The 18,285-nt window shown below is 37.2% G+C and overlaps 4 protein-coding genes and 2 non-coding genes across 6 annotated transcripts; 3 read left to right on the top strand and 3 right to left on the bottom strand.

The window, feature by feature from the left end:
* The first annotated feature begins 10 nt into the window (after window positions 1-10).
* Window positions 11-2,312, top strand: B0P05DRAFT_566724 (LsmAD domain-containing protein). Its single transcript, XM_051581092.1, has 7 exons — window positions 11-93; window positions 138-312; window positions 358-864; window positions 905-1,874; window positions 1,946-2,035; window positions 2,082-2,210; window positions 2,263-2,312. The coding sequence occupies exons 1-7, from the start codon at window positions 32-34 to the stop codon at window positions 2,301-2,303; spliced, it is 1,974 nt and encodes a 657-aa protein (XP_051429019.1). The 5' UTR covers window positions 11-31; the 3' UTR covers window positions 2,304-2,312.
* On the bottom strand, window positions 2,313-4,280 carry B0P05DRAFT_566727 (uncharacterized protein). Its single transcript, XM_051581093.1, has 5 exons — window positions 4,241-4,280; window positions 3,903-4,103; window positions 3,545-3,853; window positions 3,385-3,494; window positions 2,313-3,326 (listed from the first exon to the last, which is right to left on the bottom strand). The coding sequence occupies exons 2-5, from the start codon at window positions 3,987-3,989 to the stop codon at window positions 2,330-2,332; spliced, it is 1,503 nt and encodes a 500-aa protein (XP_051429020.1). The 5' UTR covers window positions 3,990-4,103; window positions 4,241-4,280; the 3' UTR covers window positions 2,313-2,329.
* Window positions 4,281-4,676: 396 nt separating this feature from the next.
* On the top strand, window positions 4,677-6,441 carry B0P05DRAFT_592807 (kinase-like domain-containing protein; the record flags this gene model as incomplete). The annotated part of the gene is made up of 7 exons (XM_051583028.1): window positions 4,677-4,709; window positions 4,749-4,948; window positions 4,994-5,119; window positions 5,163-5,290; window positions 5,405-5,493; window positions 5,552-5,668; window positions 5,713-6,441. 7 exons carry the CDS (start codon window positions 4,677-4,679, stop codon window positions 6,439-6,441), a joined length of 1,422 nt encoding a protein of 473 aa, XP_051429021.1.
* Window positions 6,442-6,870: 429 nt separating this feature from the next.
* Window positions 6,871-7,245, bottom strand: B0P05DRAFT_481977 (uncharacterized protein; the record flags this gene model as incomplete). Its single annotated transcript, XM_051575204.1, has 1 exon — window positions 6,871-7,245. A coding segment is annotated over one exon (375 nt), but the record flags the coding sequence as incomplete, so codon positions are not given.
* Window positions 7,246-12,415: 5,170 nt separating this feature from the next.
* On the top strand, window positions 12,416-12,487 carry B0P05DRAFT_t128. The gene has a single exon. It is a non-coding gene; the product is annotated as a tRNA-Gln (tRNA).
* A 3,576-nt stretch (window positions 12,488-16,063) lies between these two features.
* On the bottom strand, window positions 16,064-16,135 carry B0P05DRAFT_t129. Its single transcript has one exon. It is a non-coding gene; the product is annotated as a tRNA-Gln (tRNA).
* Between the last annotated feature and the right edge of the window lie 2,150 nt (window positions 16,136-18,285).

Below are 18,285 nucleotides of genomic sequence, written 5' to 3' on the forward strand. Positions count from 1 at the left end.
TTTTTTTTTACTCCTTAACCCATAAGACTCAATGTCTTTTTCCTCCAAGTCGCAAGGAAAAAAGCAAGAAGGTAGCCACAATACGAATAAAAGGTAATTGTCTATTCTGTACAACATCTTGTTTATCATCTCATTAGTCGCGGCAATATTACCAATAATAACAAGAAATGGTCCAACACTAATAACAACAACAACAACAATAGTACGACGTCTAACCGTAACCACGCGTCATCTCATCATGAATTTGCACAAGATCCTGTTACTGTCAAACTCATGCACGATCGAATGCTCTTTTTACTCTCTAGTCTGACTGTAAGTGGCAAATATAGTCCAGCATTCACTGATGGATTCTATTAGGGGACACTTGTAGAAGCCACTGTCAAAGATGGCACCAAATTCAGAGGCATCTTTCATGGTGCATCAACAGAAGGTGACCTGGGTATTGCTCTTAAACTCGCTCAAAAGGTGCATGACCCTATGGACAAGACAACACCTGTCAAAAACACCTTTCTGATCTTTTCCAAGGACTTGGTCGAGTTGAATGCAGCAGACATGGATATAAACACCCAGAGTCCTCAAGACAGAAACACATTCAAGACAGACACAGATATCAGTGGAAAACTAGATATTAAAGAACGCGAGTTGCGTAAATGGGCACCTTCAGTAGGAGACGAGACTAATGCCTTGGGTCTCTTGGAAGACGATACAGGTGGCTCATGGGATCAGTTTGCTGCTAATGAGAAATTGTTTGGACTCAAGACTGACTTTGATGAGGAGATCTATACAACACCTTTAAATCGTTCTGCTCCTGGTTTCAAGGATCGTGAAAAGCGTGCTATTCGAGTAGCCAATGAAATTCAAAAGGTAATCGACTCTATTTTATCCTGTACTCATCTCATATTAGTCTACTACAAACAACGTCCATATGCTAGAAGAGCGTGGTGTGGCTATTGATGACAGCGGTATGGATGAAGAAGACTTGTATGGTGCTGTTGTACGTGACATTAATCCTAACAAATATGTTCCTCCTGCACTTCGAAAACAATTGCAAAAGAAAGAAGCATCTGATTTACCCAAGGCAACTGGATCCAACCCCTCTCCCATTGCCCATTTGCCTACCACACGCCGTGAATCAGGCGAAAACCCGACAGCATCATCTCCACCTAAACGTATTGAAGCAGAAATTGCGACGACTTTCAGACACTTTGCTATGATGGAAAAAGACAAGTTACATGCCAAAAAACAAGCACTTCAAAAGAAAGAGAAAGATGGCCGATTAGCAGAATTAAAAGCATTTCATCAATCCTTCAAATTGAATGTGCCTATTCCTGCCGATTTAGTGCCCTTGTTATCTAAAGGTAAAAAGCCTGTTGAACCGACAGATCCAGTCGAGAAAAAGAAAGAACCTGCCAAGAAACCAACCGCACCTCCTTCACCCAACACAACCACAGCCAGTTCATTCAAATTCAATGTCAAGGCCTCTTCATTTAAACCAAATCCCACCGCTGCTGCTTTCGTGCCCAGTACAGTTACAGAAGAGAAAAAGAAACCCAATGCTCATTTGACAATGACAGAAGCCTTTACACCTTGCTTTGTGGATAAACCCACTGCAGTAGGACCCACATGGCCATTTGGACATAAATCATATCGTATACAATTCAGTCAATTGGTCTATGAAGAAGATATCTTTACAGGCTATCCTTCGCCTAATTATACATATGCTTATCCTCCTTATCGTTATCCACAATATGTGCCTGGTATGCCTCAACCTTATCCTCAGTTTGTTCAGAATGTGCCTATTTCAGCACCTATGCCACCTAGTGGGGCACCACCCTCTGTAGCTTATAGTCCACAAATGACCAATGTATCTCCTCGTAAGTCAATCTATCTTATCTATCTATATATGTATGTATGTGTGCGTATGTTATTCATTTTCTTTTTACAGATGGTTCTCCTTTCCCTCAAGGCTTCCCTTCTCCACAGAGATCCCCTATGGTGCCACAAGCAATGCCACCACAAATCTATCAATATCAAGGTAATCTAGCTTATTCACTAAATCACTACTCATCTCAACACTATAGGTGGTCCTGTCATGATGCGTTATCCTCCAGACATGATGCAAGCGAATGGGGCACCCCCTGTTATGATGCAAAGACCGGTGATGGTGGAATCTGTACCTTATTCACCTCATCTCCAACATGACTCACCAAGTAAAAGACATTTTTTTTTTAAAATATAAAACTAACTTATTTCTCTATATAGCCACTGACTCTGGTGGTGCAAATACGCCACCCTCATCATAATAAACAACATATAGCATCTCTTTTTATTACTGTTTTTGTTTTTGCTGTAATAATTCCATCTTGAGTTGATTTGACTTTTTTTGAATCATTTGAATCACTTGGGCTCCACGCTCTTTGACTCGATGAATGTTGCCTTGAATTGTCTGTTGTAAGAATTGCTCTACAGTCAGTTTCTTTTGTTCAGGCGTGAATTCAGATGGTAATTGAGGCATGCTTAAAATGGGTATAGACGTTGAATGAGTAGGTGATCTAGGGGGTGAAAAGGCACGCATAGAGTGTGTTCGTTCAATCTGAGGTGTACTATTTTGAGGATGATGAGAGGCAAAAATAGGTGAATAAGGACAATCACCAAAAATGTCAGCTGCACTCACTGTATTCTGACCAGATCGCATAGGTGTCGATTGTAAAAAGACATGCTTGTTTTCAGGCGAGAGTGTACCAGAGAAATAAAGATCATCTTCTTCGTTATTATCATGATGTAATGAAAGGCGACGGCGGTTGGTTGTAAAAGTAGGTTTGGATTTCGAAAGACTGATACGTTTCTGGCCTGTGGTTGCTGCTGTCATGGCTGCGGGTGATTCAATAGCACGTCCTTTACCTTTGTCTTTTTTAGGTAAAGTAGGTTCATAGACATCCATGGAGGGCTGAGAAGGCACTAATTGTTCTTGTTTTTTCATTTCTACAGGTTGTCTTGTTGTGTCTGACTGGCCTAATGCATTGGAGAATATATCCACTGTTGGTTTTAGTTTATCAGAAGGCAAAAGACGTCTTTTTACAGGTTTGCCAAAAGTAATTGCCGGTTTTTTAATGTGAGGTGGAGTAGATTCAAAAGCCCTATTGATATCCCACATACTGCTGTCTGAATCAAAACTTTTTGATATTTGAGATCCATTCTTAGTGCGTCTTTTTTTCAAATGTTGTGTTGCTTGCTCATTCTCTTGAGCCTCAACGGAATCATGGCTATCGCGCTTGTTCTTTTTTGAAAAGAAGATACAATCACTTTTGAGTTCTTTGTGCTTTTCCCTAATAAATTAAAGTTGAATATGTATATATACAGAAAAAAACAAAAAATAAAGCTTACCATGGATTGGTTTCTTGATCTGGCTCTGTGATGATGACTTGACAAAAAGGACATTTGATTCTTGCCGTGTGTTCTCGGGTAGGGGCAAAATAAAACCCTGCTTCTGCCAGCTATGGACAGTGTAAGTCATTCAGGAGTACCAGAACCTACTCTGTATTACCTTGATAGCAGAAGGGTATTTTCTAGATCTACCATGTCTGCCTTTAGGTGGTGGCCAGTAATGATGACGTTGAAATGTTTCTAGCCGAGCATGATCCACTTTTGTATGAGGCTGTAATTCTTTATTTGAACCTGGTGTATCTGGATAATGGAGGATGGTCCATGGACAAGAAGGTGACTCTTTTGCATGACGAGCATAAGGTGAACGACCTGAGGTCCATTGACTGAGCTCAATATCACACATAAAGCATCGAACACTATCTGCAGCTGCTCTTTGTCTACGGACATGATAGAACCCTGCTTTAGCAAACTATAGTTCTATTAATAGGTGTTTAAGGAAATAGTATCTATCACTTTACTGTTTCTATTGTATATTTCGGATCCTTGTGAGGCCAATGACTAGCATAATTTTGGAATGAATCAATACGGTTCTGAAGGATATTCATAAAAAAAGAAAAGAAAAGACGCGATACTTGGTAAGAAGGGGTTTGTATCTAAATAGTCCGGAATTCCTGTTGATGGCTCGGACTTGAATGGAATCTTTCAATGATCTGCCTGTTCTTTGTTATATCAAGATAATATTAGCAGCTTTATCTTATTCACTTAATCATTGCTGCCTTTATAGATTTAATAAATGCAGTAATCTATTCAAATGGCTAACTTCACTAATAATAAGCAGATAATAATGATATCTCACATTGTATTCTTAAACAATAATACTGGTATTCTGTCAATTGATGAGTGAATGCCATTAGACATATTTCATTCTGTTCCCCCCAAAAAAAAAAGTAAGCAGCGTGTCTGGGAATTAATTTTGATTTGTCCAGTAAAAAAAAAAAAAATAACATTGTCTAATCCTGTAAGATAATTTGGTCTCCTCTTCGCTTCCTTTCCTTTCCTTTCCTTTCCTTTCCTTTTTTTGTTGATAGGAATACACTTGTTGTGTTCTATTGACTTGTTTCTTTTCGATCAAATACTTTTAATATAACAAAAATTCGCTTCTTTTCAGGCTTAATTGCGACTGCCTTAGGGGGTAGTCATGTACATTCTGATGACTCAGATGAAAGAGGTATTCAAACATTCTTGATTTAACACTCATTTCAATAGCTGTCACCTTATCCCACTTTAAACTCATGCGAGTTGTAGGTCGAGGTGCTTTTGGCAAGGTAAGCTTATGATAAAGTGTTGTTATTAATGATGTCTAGGTCCGCATTGTTGAGCATCGAGAATCCCATCAGTTGTATGCGCTCAAGTATATTCATAAAGACGAGTGTATTCGTATGGATGCAGCAAGGAATATCATTCGAGAACGAGTCATCTTGGAACAATTAGATCACCCATTCTTATGTCGACTACGATTTGCTTTTCAAGACTGTGATTATATGTACATGGTGACTGATTTGATGTAGGATAAATGGAGATCAAGTGAAAGGAAATTGATGTTGGATAGGCTAGGTGGAGATTTACACTTTCATTTGACCCATCGAATGTACTTCTCTGAAGATGTCATTCGATTTTGGTTTGCTGAATTGGCTGCTGCTGTCAAATATCTTCATACAAAACGAGTGGTGCATAGGTATGTCTCTATAAAGAGATCGTCAAACTCATGAACCCTACAGAGATATTAAACCACAGAATATTTTGATGGACGATCAAGGTCATGTTCATTTAGCTGATTTCAATATTGCCAGTTATTTACACCCAAATCGTCTCTTGACTTCGAATTCAGGCACAGGTTATTATATTGGTAAATGCGTACAATAATTTTATTATTATTATTTTTTTTAAAAAAAAACAAAAAAAAAAAACAAAAAGAAAGGAATTGGTTTGTTCATATGTATATATACGTACATGTAAATAGCACCAGAAGTATATAAAGGAGGCGGATATAACGAAGCAGTGGATTGGTGGAGCTTAGGAGTGACACTGTATGAATGTATCTATCGCAAAGTAAGTCAAGTATTTTTTTTTTCTTCCTTGATAAAAATCTAACTTTGTTGTTGATTAGAGACCATTTGAATGCGACACTACAGAAGATCTACAGGCTGCAATACGAAGAGGTTATATCAACTATCCAACCAAAGATCGTCAAGTCTCGGGTGAATGTCTCTCAGTGATACAAGGGGTAATCATAAATCAGGATTGAACAATGGATTCACAGATTTATAGTTCTTAGAAGTCAATCCTAATAAGAGACTAGGTTATGGTGATGCAGGCTGGGCTGCCCTTGTACGCCATCCTTTCTTTCGCTCTATTCATTGGGCGAAACTAGAGACAAAGCAAATCACGCCACCCTTCCAGCCAGCCACTGAAAATAACTTTGATTTGACTTACGATTTAGAAGAATTATTACTAGAAGAAACCCCTTTAACAGCACAGTCCTCAAAGCGCACCAAACTCAACAAAAAAGGTCTAAATGACAAATATGAACGCGATCTATTGATGATTGAGTCCAAATTCAAGTATTTTGATTTCACTATCTTTGAAAAGTATGAAGGATTCAAGGATCCAGTAACAATGACAGTAGGTGATCCACCTGATTGGGTTAAACCTGCTTTTGAAGGTGCTGAGCAAGGCGATATCTTACCTATCAAACGAATTACCACCACAGATGATGATGGACCAAGTCGATCTGCATCTACGAGTAACTTAATGATTGTCAACGTGAATAAGTATGATCAAGACCAGAACTGGAAACGAAGCAGTATGGGCGCTTTACGCAAGTTAAATGGCAGTAGTACTAGTCTTTCATTACAACATATTAATGAATCAAACACAAGTCTAAGTGAAGAATACGCATTATCATTACAAGGTATTCGAAAAAAGCAGAGCACACGAAGTTTTCGAGAACGTAGAGAACGCGATAGAAAGAGCATCCAAAGTATTCAACATTCATAGCTTTTTTTTTCCTACTGATAATGTTTAATGATTTGACTTGGACATGGCTTTACAAAGAAATAAAAGAAACCAAGGCCAATATGCAAAACACTATCCATAATTTGATCATTGATAAACTTATCTCTAGTCATTTTCAGTAGAAATTTCGGGTGTGGGGCCCACTCAGGTAGGCAGAGGTTTATGGGGTAATAGCCTAATTTGGAAAACCGGGCGCCCCTAGTTTTAGAACTGAACTGTATCTAATGGTAATTAATGATAGCTTTATTGCGTTAATTAGGTAATGGTTTGCTTACTTTCTCTAATTCTCTTAGTATAATAAAAAAATTCCTAAGAGAAAAGAAAAGCAACAAAGAGAATAAAGATATTTATAAAAAAAATGGCTAAAGTTGATATTTAGATCTGAAGAACAAAATAGGAAATGTCATTATGCTAATCCAGAGCAAAGTCGTCATTGGCATCATAAAATCGATCCGGAGAATCCGAGAGAACCGTGGTTGTAAAGTCCACTTTGGCCATCTGATTGCATTGATGATGATGTTCAAAGGTGGATGAGGAAGCCCAATTGCCGAGGGTAGCAATGTTATCCCTAGAGACCCCAAGGTCTAACGCCCGAGAAGAAGCCAGTGAACGAATGGGCACATTAGGTTCAGAGGTGCAGAGCGCAATGAAGCTACGATGTAACCAGGTTGAAATTGTGGAAGACGACAAAGACTGTTGAATAATGTGAGACTTCACAAAGAGCTGTGAACCAGGAGGACGAGAAGCCAGACCAGGATGGTCGCGAAGAGCCTTGAAACACTGCACATGTGATGTTTTGATAATAGAGAGTTATATGATAAGATAATGTAGAGACAAAGTTAGATAATTTGAGACTGTTCTATACAATTTTATTGTTGTTCTTTTTGACTACAAATTATTCTAGCATATTTATACATGAAGAGATGTTGGAGTAAGTAGTAGTAGAGTTCATGCAAATGACTGAGTCTCTATTGTCATAGACTACTTTAAATTAATTAAATAATGTAAATTATGGATTTCGGTTATACGTCTTGATCTATTAAAAAATCCATTGTCTTATTCCGTACAAGAGGTTCTTTTATGTCTATTTCTGATGTAAATTGATTATGATATATTTTAGTATGTAATTGAAGACTTATTTAATGTCAGATCATCACAACTGGGTTTGTGTGCCGCATCTGGCTCAGTACTGTTGCGCTCTCCTTCAGTTGAGTCCAACCCCATTCCTCGAGACTCGATCTCCTCCTCAATGTGTGTGATATAATCACTAATAAAATGGTCAAATCAATAAGTCGATTAGAACCAAAACGGTTAAAAGAAGTCTGCTTTATTAAAGGTTATATGGTGATCTGAGCACTCTCAATACAAAATATAATAAATAGTCTTTCATCATATAAATGAATAATCACTTATAGCACTATACATCATAAATATAAAGTAAGCATTGTATAATGACAATAACTAACGTTAACTGGGATAATATGGATATTTACAAATAAGGAAACCGTAATTGTACTTTTTGGGTAACAAGGAGAATTAAAGAAAAATTTACATAATCAATTTCCAGGCACAAGCTGTCAAAGTGTTAAGTAATCAATAATCAGTAATCATAATTAGTCAATAAATCAGGTAGTATAAAAGACAACCTGGAAAAGATATATTTTAGAGAACAATCAATTTATTTTGTAATAAAGAAGTACTGAACAGTCTCACTGTATTTCTTTGTTTTCTTTCTATCTTCTATTATATCTTCATTCACAACCCAGACATCACAGGTTATATTTTGTATTGTATTTATACTGTTTGTATGATAATTGATTATCCTTAATTTGGGACTGAGTGTGTATACACTAGCTAATCGGTTGAGTGGATTAAGATACACAAGAACTGGGAACATGATCAGGGCACAGACCTCGTCTACCATTGGTATTGATGCAGATGTCAATTTGTGATTATGTGATGGTCTGATCTTTAACATGTTTAAACTAAGATAGAAGACATCCATCGAAGCTGCGGATAAAACTGTGATTGAAAGATATATTTATACATGATATTAATACTTGGTCTTTTAGGACATAACTAGTGTAAGAAGGGATGAATAATGCTGTGTATACAACAATGTGTTCCTCGTCGTCTGTATGATGATCCTGAGAAACAACCACGGGAGAATTTAGATTCATATGAACTGCCACTGTATCTGAGGCCCATTGAGGGCGAGACGATCCATCAGGACGGAAAACCGATACAGACGGTTTCTCTCTAAGGACTGGTTGTGCCTTGCGACGGGCTGCCTTATCCTTGACTGCTTCATACTCAGCCAACAAGGTAGAACCATCTTTCAAACCTGAGTCTGCCTTGAAAAATCGTCGTGTGTGACCCTTATCACCACATTCAAAACACACCTGTGTCTGCAAAGTAGAGCAATTGCGACGAACATGTCCTGCTTGGCGACAGTAGTAACAAATTGGTGCAGCTCCCTTAAAAGAGGCTGGTGCGTGCTTATTCCAGTAACTGAGATACAGTTGTCGAGTCAAATCCTTAATCTCAATGGCCTTGCCATCTTTATTCTGAGCTGCTGTTTGTGTGTCAATGATGAAACTGATCTTTCCATCAAAGAAACCTTCGCACGTAAACTTTTTGATCTGGTGAACGGTGCCATAATGTTTAAGCGACTGCTGTAGCCCTGTCAACGGTTCCTCGCTGGTAGGGACATGAAGCAGAGTGAGAGTGACATGAACAAAGCTTTTGGCCGTGCTTTCCCTGGTAGGAGTGCCCAAAAATGTGCGCTCTCTAACGGTAATTCCAGTCGTTGTAGCCTTCTGCTTGGAACTCTTAGATTCGAATCATATCTCGATCAACATATCCTGTTTGTTTGGATTTGGAGTGTAGCCACTTAGATGTTGAAGTCCTTCAACTTTTCCAAAGGTAACCTGAATCGCTTTATAAGCCGCAATATGATCGACAAAAGTACCAGGAGGAAAGGTGAACAAAACAGAGCCTGTAGTAAGTGATTGACTAACAATGCTAGCTGCTTTGCAATTCAACATCTCGGACTCAAAGCTATGCGATTTGAAGATGGTTTCAGATACGTATTTAATCGTGTTGTTTTGGGAGCTGATCCTCGGTGTATGAGGGATGCGCAGTTTGTTACCGATCTCGCCAACCTTGATCCAAGGTATTTCACCAAAGACTGTCATATGTTGGAGAGGACAAAGAAGTTTCCATTGTATGACTACGGAGATGGTTGACATTGGGCCAAACAAGCTCAATTAGCCGCTTCATATTTAGTTTAGCCCAACGGGCTGGGTTTATATGGTGAAGAACCAAAGGGAGACGCTTGTTTCCAGCCTTATACTTATGGTGTTTAGGCTGTTAAATGAGATATAACGATGATAGAGAAAAGAAGACAAAGAAATTCAGTCAAACTATTTGTGATAAAGACTTCAATTTTAAAGGCAAGATAAAGACAACCAGAACCGAAAACAGCCAAAAGAAAGTTGTTTTTTCTATAGAATATAGTATCCCTTGAATGGACTGAGTATCTTTCCATAAATTCTATAAAATACAATCGTTGGTGTCTTTACGGATGAGGGATAAAAAGATCCCTTACTGTATAGTTTGCAGTGATGGTCAATCTGACGGTAAATAAAGAGACTTTATAATTTAGAATAAAGATTCACGGTTCAGTATCAAATTTATTCCTAAATATTCCTGCAGCCCATTATGGCGCAGAGTCACCCTAAATCATAGTCACGTAGATAGCCATGTATACAACATTGCTCCCCACCAAGATTAGACCATCGCTGTAATAATCCTTGTAGTATTAAAGATGTGTATGATTTCAGCTGTTTGAATGTAACGTCTTGAGATCGTGTAACAGTATGTTAGTCAATCAGAAATTGTCTAAAAAAACCCAGTGGGAGAAAGTAGCAAAAAACACAAGTCTACTGTGTTCATTATGATCTAGTAACATGCTTACGAGTTGTATTACTGCACTTCTTGCGAGTGTATTCTTTGCGCTTGTTTATAGTTGCGGGAAGCGTTATACCTTGCGTGACCGCACTAAAAACATTTCTTTCAGCCCAGTAAACGTTGATAGGCTTCTAAGAATCAGATGAATCAATGGGTTCCCGAGTTTTATACTTCGCTTGATTATCATATGCACGCCAGTAGATGTAGTATTTAATGTTTTTTTGTCAGAACCACGATTGTTAGCAATGGCTTGTGCTGTGATGTTGTAAGAGAAAAAATAAAAAACAAAGTCGATTAGAGCTTTATTATCCCAAAACTATCATGCTGTTTTTTAAATATTTATTCTTTAGGTATTTATATCTTTAAGGTCGGATAAACTAACCTTCTTATTGAAGAAATCGAAATGGAACTACTTTAGTTTATATGGATCAGAAATAGACTGTCAATGGACATGTCTTAGAAATATACTTGCTTCAGCCAATCGGATAGGATTTGATCTGAGATAGCACAATGTAAGAAATTATTTCTTGTCTTTTTCATTGCCACGCCAAATTGGATCAAGCATTGTTGATCTCAATAGTTTATCCATCATGATAAGGTCTGAATAACAAGAATCACTGAGTCGGTTACCACCGATCTAAGTTGTCTCTTAATTTATTATTGGACTAGAATCAAATCTCTTCAAGATGAATAGATGAAGCGAGTATAAGATTTATTACAACTATTGTATCTGTATTCTGGTCAACTAGCCATGAATATCTGTTTTGTGATAGTAAAGTCTGATATATACTTGTAATATGAATATAGATTATATATGTTCACAACAAGTATAAATACCTCGACATTTTATAACAATTGAAAATCAACATTTCTTGGAGAAATAAAAAACCTATACAAGTTCTAACGGACTTTCTCTGTGTTCTTACCTTTTCTCTTATTTTACATCTATTCTCTCTTCATCTCACAACAATTTGCTTTATGCTGCATCTTTCATCTTGGTGATTGTCTGGATTTTCATTCGGTGCTTCATTTATCCTTGCTAACATAATAGAGCCTTGCTTATGTAGAATAAGTTTAAGTGAGCAAATCAAAAGCATTTCACGTGGCTTAAAACATAAATAATTAAATTTTGATATTTTGTTATTGACTTATCAAAACTGACAACCCTCTCTTTCCCTTTGTGTTTACCTTGAACGACGAGACCAACAAATAAAAGAGATAAACCAATAATTAACAACAGAAGACTGTAAAGACTATTGTAATTATAGAGAGATAGACACAAATAGAGAGATTATAACCTTAGGCACAGTTCCTTCAAAAGACAATGAAGATATATGTAAAAGAAAATTTATAAAAAAAAAAAGTTTCGATTATTAAAGATTAATTTCTTGATATTTTTTATTCCTTCTAAAGTTCTTTAAGCTTTTATATTTTCTTTAGAATAAATTTCTACAAAGACAATTGCTTGTCATTAATCTAGAACAGATCAAACTTGCCCAAAAGCAATTACGTTTGAAATGTCAAACAGGAGAACAATTAATACAAATAAATTATAAAATTCAACAGATTCAAACTGAGATGAACTGTCAAATACAATAAACAAAATAAAATAAAATAAAATACACAATTAAATCACAGCAAAATATCATGAAACAAAATACGGAAGAAGTAGGACAAATAAGGAACTAAAAAAAGTACAACAATTGAGATCCAGACCAAAAATTGACACACCGATCAGTGGTTTTGACTCGAATCTGATTGGGTCTGACAGAAGACAGAACCATTGGCTGAAACCTTTGGAACACCATTGTACAATCAGACCTAGACCAAATCACACCAAACTTTGTATGTACTTTAAGGAACATCAGAGACATGTACCATTTTAATTTGAAGATTTGTTAACATAATAGAGTCACCAGAAAAACCGCGAAAGAAAACGAAAAAGCGAACCCAAACATTTATGCATACATGACAAACACAGGACGGTTCCATAGTGTAATGGTTATCATATCGGTCTTTGAATCCGGTGATCCGAGTTCGATTCTCGGTGGGACCTTAACTTCTTTTATTTATTCATTGTCATCCAATCCCATTCATTGTTATGGTATGATGTTTGTTTTTTATCAGTGTTAGTGTCAAAACTTTAGATTTGGACCTTTTAAAGAAATTTGCCGAACCAAATAAATTAATTTCCGGACGATTTAGACATTAGAAATATTATTTTCAGACCAAGTAAATACAGTATTTTCGGAAAGTATTCGTGCACTAATAATTTTTCGTTTCGTGCAATAAAAATAAATAAATCGTGCGAACTTGGAAAACAATTTCGAGCAAAAAAATTAAAGTCAATGGTGCAAAAGTAGAAAAAAACTGGGTCAAAAAATTTATGCAAGGTGCACGAAAATAATATGTTTATTAGGCTGGCTTTCTGTTCAAACAATCATCAAACATAGACATAGAATGTCTACAGAACCCCTTCAAGTCGCTCAAAAGGACTTTGTTACAGGCGTCTGTTATTCTGGAGGTGAGTGTTTCCTCTTTCAGAAGTTTCTCTCTTTTGACCTTGCTCTTGCAAACAGCCCAAAATTCTTCAATAGGGTTAAGGGTTGGTGAATATGGAGGAAGGTAGACGCAGTCATATCCTCTGCTTTCTATATACTTTCTTATGTCTTGGTGCGTATGGATAGGCGCATTATCCATGGCTATATAGCTATCCTTGAAGATCTCGTGACGATCCAAAATATCCAAGGTACTAGCAATAAAGTTAAAGTAATGGCCAGTCACTGTTCCTCCTTTGCCCTTGTTTGCGACAGTCGAGTTTTTTCCTGTCAACTTTCTTTTCTTTGCGGACACCGCTACCTTGGGCTGTGTGATATTTTGATAATAGAGCTATATAATAAGATGATATAAAGACAAAGGTAGATACTTTGAGACTGTTCTATACAATTTTATTCTTGTTCTTTTTGACTATAAATTATTCTAGCATATTTATACATGAAGAGATGTCGGAGTAAGTAGTAGTAGAGTTCATGCAAATGACTGAGTCTCTATTATCATAGACTACTTTAAATTAATTAAATAATATAAATTATGGATTTCGGTTATACGTCTTGATCTATTAAAAGATGCATTGTCTTATTCAGTACAAGAGGTTCTTTTATGTCTATTTCTGATGTAAATTGATTATGATATATTTTAGTATGTAAATGAAGACTTATTTAATGTCAGATCATCATATGCATATAGATTCTATATGTTCGCAACAAATATGAGTGTCCGAGGTGCTGCTAAATAGCTTGGTATACCGCCAACGACAGCACAAACGCGGTTCAAGCAAGGAGAGGCGAGCTGTCACGAACGGAGCCCCAAATGATACTTACAGAAATTGATCCAAAAGAATGATAATTTATTTTTGCAAGAAAAGATAAACAAAATATCTGACAAAGGAAGAAGGAACGAGATACAAATTATTACAGTATTTATACTAAAGTTAAAGTAACCGGTGGAACAACAGGAAGACCGAAATCATACGATAAAGCCGAGCACGAGGGAATACAGAACATGAAGGAATACAGAACACAAGGGAATACAGAACATGAGGGAATACAGGACACAAGGGAATACAGGACACAAGGGAATACAGGACACAAGGGAATACAAACACAAGGGAATACAAACACAAGGGAATACAGAACACAAGATACGGAACACAGCAGGAAGTAACAGAACACAGAATATAAGATAATACTAAGGCGCCGATAACATGAAACAGAGAATGGATAAGGGAGAACGAGGACATTGAGCTGGGAAAGAACAATAATACCAAAGGTCTTAACTATGGGCAAGGATTCATGACACGAGCTTGGAAAAGGACAGTGAGGTCGCTATGGAAAGGACTGTAGATGGTAAGCGGAAGCTTGGAAGACCTGCAGTCCTCAATGATGCTCATAAGGAGTGTCTGATTGAAGCTATTTGTTGTGAGATGAAGAGAGAGTAGGTATTCAATAAGAGAAAAGGTAAGAACACAGAGAAAGTCCGTTAGAACTTGTATAGGTTTTTTATTTCTCCAAGAAATGTTATCTTTCAATTGCTATAAAATGTCGAGGTATTTATACTTTTTCTTCTCGGTCAAAATATTGTTTTGGGGTTGGCTTCTTGACTACGGATTGGTTTGTCAGATTAAGAGCAATCAAGAGAAAAGCCTTTAGAGGAAGTTGGCAGCTCAGCCAATAGTACATGATCTAACCTGAACTTGAATAAACTATTACATATTTGTTAAATGCCAATGCTAATGTATTTGTCAGCTCCAACTGTCACTTTATGAGGGCCATTGATAATAACAGAGTCACTAGGTTAATAATCCCTGACTATGAGAATGATGTAGTACTTCTAGTAGAATGAGTGAATGTCAGTGACTATAGATCCATTGCAACTGCCATAGATGTGATCTGGTGTGATGATCTGACATTAATAAGTCTTCATTTACATACTAAAATATATCATAATCAATTTACATCAGAAATAGACATAAAAGAACCTCTTGTACTGAATAAGACAATGCATCTTTTAATAGATCAAGACGTATAACCGAAATCCATAATTTATATTATTTAATTAATTTAAAGTAGTCTATGATAATAGAGACTCAGTCATTTGCATGAACTCTACTACTACTTACTCCGACATCTCTTCATGTATAAATATGCTAGAATAATTTATAGTCAAAAAGAACAAGAATAAAATTGTATAGAACAGTCTCAAAGTATCTACCTTTGTCTTTATATCATCTTATTATATAGCTCTATTATCAAAATATCACACAGCCCAAGGTAGCGGTGTCCGCAAAGAAAAGAAAGTTGACAGGAAAAAACTCGACTGTCGCAAACAAGGGCAAAGGAGGAACAGTGACTGGCCATTACTTTAACTTTATTGCTAGTACCTTGGATATTTTGGATCGTCACGAGATCTTCAAGGATAGCTATATAGCCATGGATAATGCGCCTATCCATACGCACCAAGACATAAGAAAGTATATAGAAAGCAGAGGATATGACTGCGTCTACCTTCCTCCATATTCACCAACCCTTAACCCTATTGAAGAATTTTGGGCTGTTTGCAAGAGCAAGGTCAAAAGAGAGAAACTTCTGAAAGAGGAAACACTCACCTCCAGAATAACAGACGCCTGTAACAAAGTCCTTTTGAGCGACTTGAAGGGGTTCTGTAGACATTCTATGTCTATGTTTGATGATTGTTTGAACAGAAAGCCAGCCTAATAAACATATTATTTTCGTGCACCTTGCATAAATTTTTTGACCCAGTTTTTTTCTACTTTTGCACCATTGACTTTAATTTTTTTGCTCGAAATTGTTTTCCAAGTTCGCACGATTTATTTATTTTTATTGCACGAAACGAAAAATTATTAGTGCACGAATACTTTCCGAAAATACTGTATTTACTTGGTCTGAAAATAATATTTCTAATGTCTAAATCGTCCGGAAATTAATTTATTTGGTTCGGCAAATTTCTTTAAAAGGTCCAAATCTAAAGTTTTGACACTAACACTGATAAAAAACAAACATCATACCATAACAATGAATGGGATTGGATGACAATGAATAAATAAAAGAAGTTAAGGTCCCACCGAGAATCGAACTCGGATCACCGGATTCAAAGACCGATATGATAACCATTACACTATGGAACCGTCCTGTGTTTGTCAAATTGATATTTTTTTAAGGTTTGTGTTCAATAGTACAGGTCAGGTGACGATAGAATATTTTCTTAGCCAATGATATTACTTGGGAAAATATTCTAGAAGGCAGTGACGTCTGTGTTTTGATAAAGTAAGTCTTAAGATATTTTATTATTTTTTTTTTATATTTTTATATTACCTGTGTTTTGATAAAGTAAGTCTTAAGATGAAGAACTTACATTTATCAACAACACAGTATTTATATGTTTTGTGTATTACGCTAAAATATCTATTCTAAATCAAATAAAGGAAGGAGCAATTATGTGCTTTACGCTAAACAATTCTTGTTTCTTAACTATTCTAGTAAAGGCTTGGTCTTTTCCAAAGGCAACTTCCTTGCACGAATCAGATTCAACTTCGTCTTCTTTTTTCTCTTGTTGGCCAATTGAGGTTTAAACCTTTTCTTGTTAGGTTTATACATATTTGGTAGATTATATTGAACCTCAATTGGCTGCTTGTGCTCGGAAGTGCTAATATCGGTGACATTACCCCCCTCCTGGCTTGACGTTCGCCTCTGAACGTGTAAAGAAGGCAAAACAGGTTGGGGTGAGGAGACAGTAGGCAGAGTAGGTGCAGATTCAGCGGTAGTCTTGTCAAGTTCGTCGATGTCGACATCAAAGTTGTAATCAGCCTCAGAGGAGTCATCAGGAGGATAAACGTGTTCTTGTTCATCCGCAAAATGATCAGTGTCGATCATCTTCTCAGTTTCTTTGTCATCCATTTCTGGTAGGTATGTAGGGGAAGGAACAGTCAGAGAAGGATAGTCAACAACAGGAAGTTGTTCTTGATCAGAAGGGTTCGTCAAAGGTGTAGACACATCATCAGAAGTACCAACTTGTATATTCTCTGTGGACGAAGACAGGGAAGGAGCAGAAGTCATTTGAGATGGTTTATATATGTCAGCATTGTCGGTAGAAAGATCGTTGGTGGGTAAAGAAAGACCATGATTACTAGGATCAATAGAATCATTCATAGGATTAACCACAGGATCAGCTGTATTAGCCGTAGGATCAATGGGATCGACCGTATCAATAGGGGCAGATATAGGGTCAGCAATAGTAGCTTTCATGTTTGGGTAATCCATTTCACCAAAAACTTCTTTGTCTACAATAGTGGGTGGTAATGTGGGAACAACAGCAGCACGACCAATATTTGTCATAACGTTTCGCCACTCTTGTCTAGCTACTACAGGATCATACCAAGGAACTGAAGGTGTGTTGCCATGAGCAGCTTTAAGGCGATCGACATGTACTAACGATTTTAAGGGTTCACCAGTCAAAGTTTCTAACTTGTATGTGCCATATTCAGGGTAGCAAGCCGTGACAATGTAAGGTCCTTTCCAGAGGGGTTCTAGTCCATAACGACCTTCATGCGTCAACATAACTTTATCACCTGCTTCGAAAGTAGTGGGTTTGATTTGCGCATCCCACTTTGCTTTATCCTTTTCAGCCATGGCCTTCATGCGAAATTCGGCAGCAGCACGATGTTGACCAAGATCGGCTAATTCTCTGGATGTTAGGTCTGCTACAGTCCGTTCATCTTGAAAGGTTTGCTTGTCGATATATGGGACCAACGCATCGCCTGGAAGTCTAGGTTCTCTACCATAGGTTAAGAAGAATGGGCTATATCCAGTGGTAGTGTGAACTCTTATTCTTGCAGCCCATAATGCACTGTCAACAAAATCATCCCAACGGTGTAAGGCACCATTCACGTATTTGCGAAGCATAGCCTTGATTACAGAATTGAAGCGTTCGACTTTGGAATTCGTTCTTGGATGATAGGCTGATGTCAACTTGTGGTGTGTACCAACTCGTTTTAGATACGCATTGACCAGTTCACTATTCACGTTACTTCCTCTATCAGTCAAAATTTCAGATGGACAGCCAAATTTGAGCATGATTTCGGAGTAAATAAAATCAGCTACTGCTTCTTTAGATGCAACAGGTACTGCACGAGCCACAGGCCAGTTCGTAGCATAATCCACAGCAACGAGCAACCATCGATTTCCTTTCACAGTCAATGGCAATTCGCCAATGAAGTCGAGGTGCCAACGGTCAAATGCAGTAGGCACTTTTAGTGGATGCATCACATCATGATGAATG

Source organism: Gilbertella persicaria (genome assembly GCF_025201335.1).
Source record: "Gilbertella persicaria strain CBS 190.32 chromosome Unknown B0P05scaffold_92, whole genome shotgun sequence".
In the NCBI taxonomy this organism is placed as follows: Eukaryota; Fungi; Mucoromycota; class Mucoromycetes; order Mucorales; family Choanephoraceae; genus Gilbertella; species Gilbertella persicaria.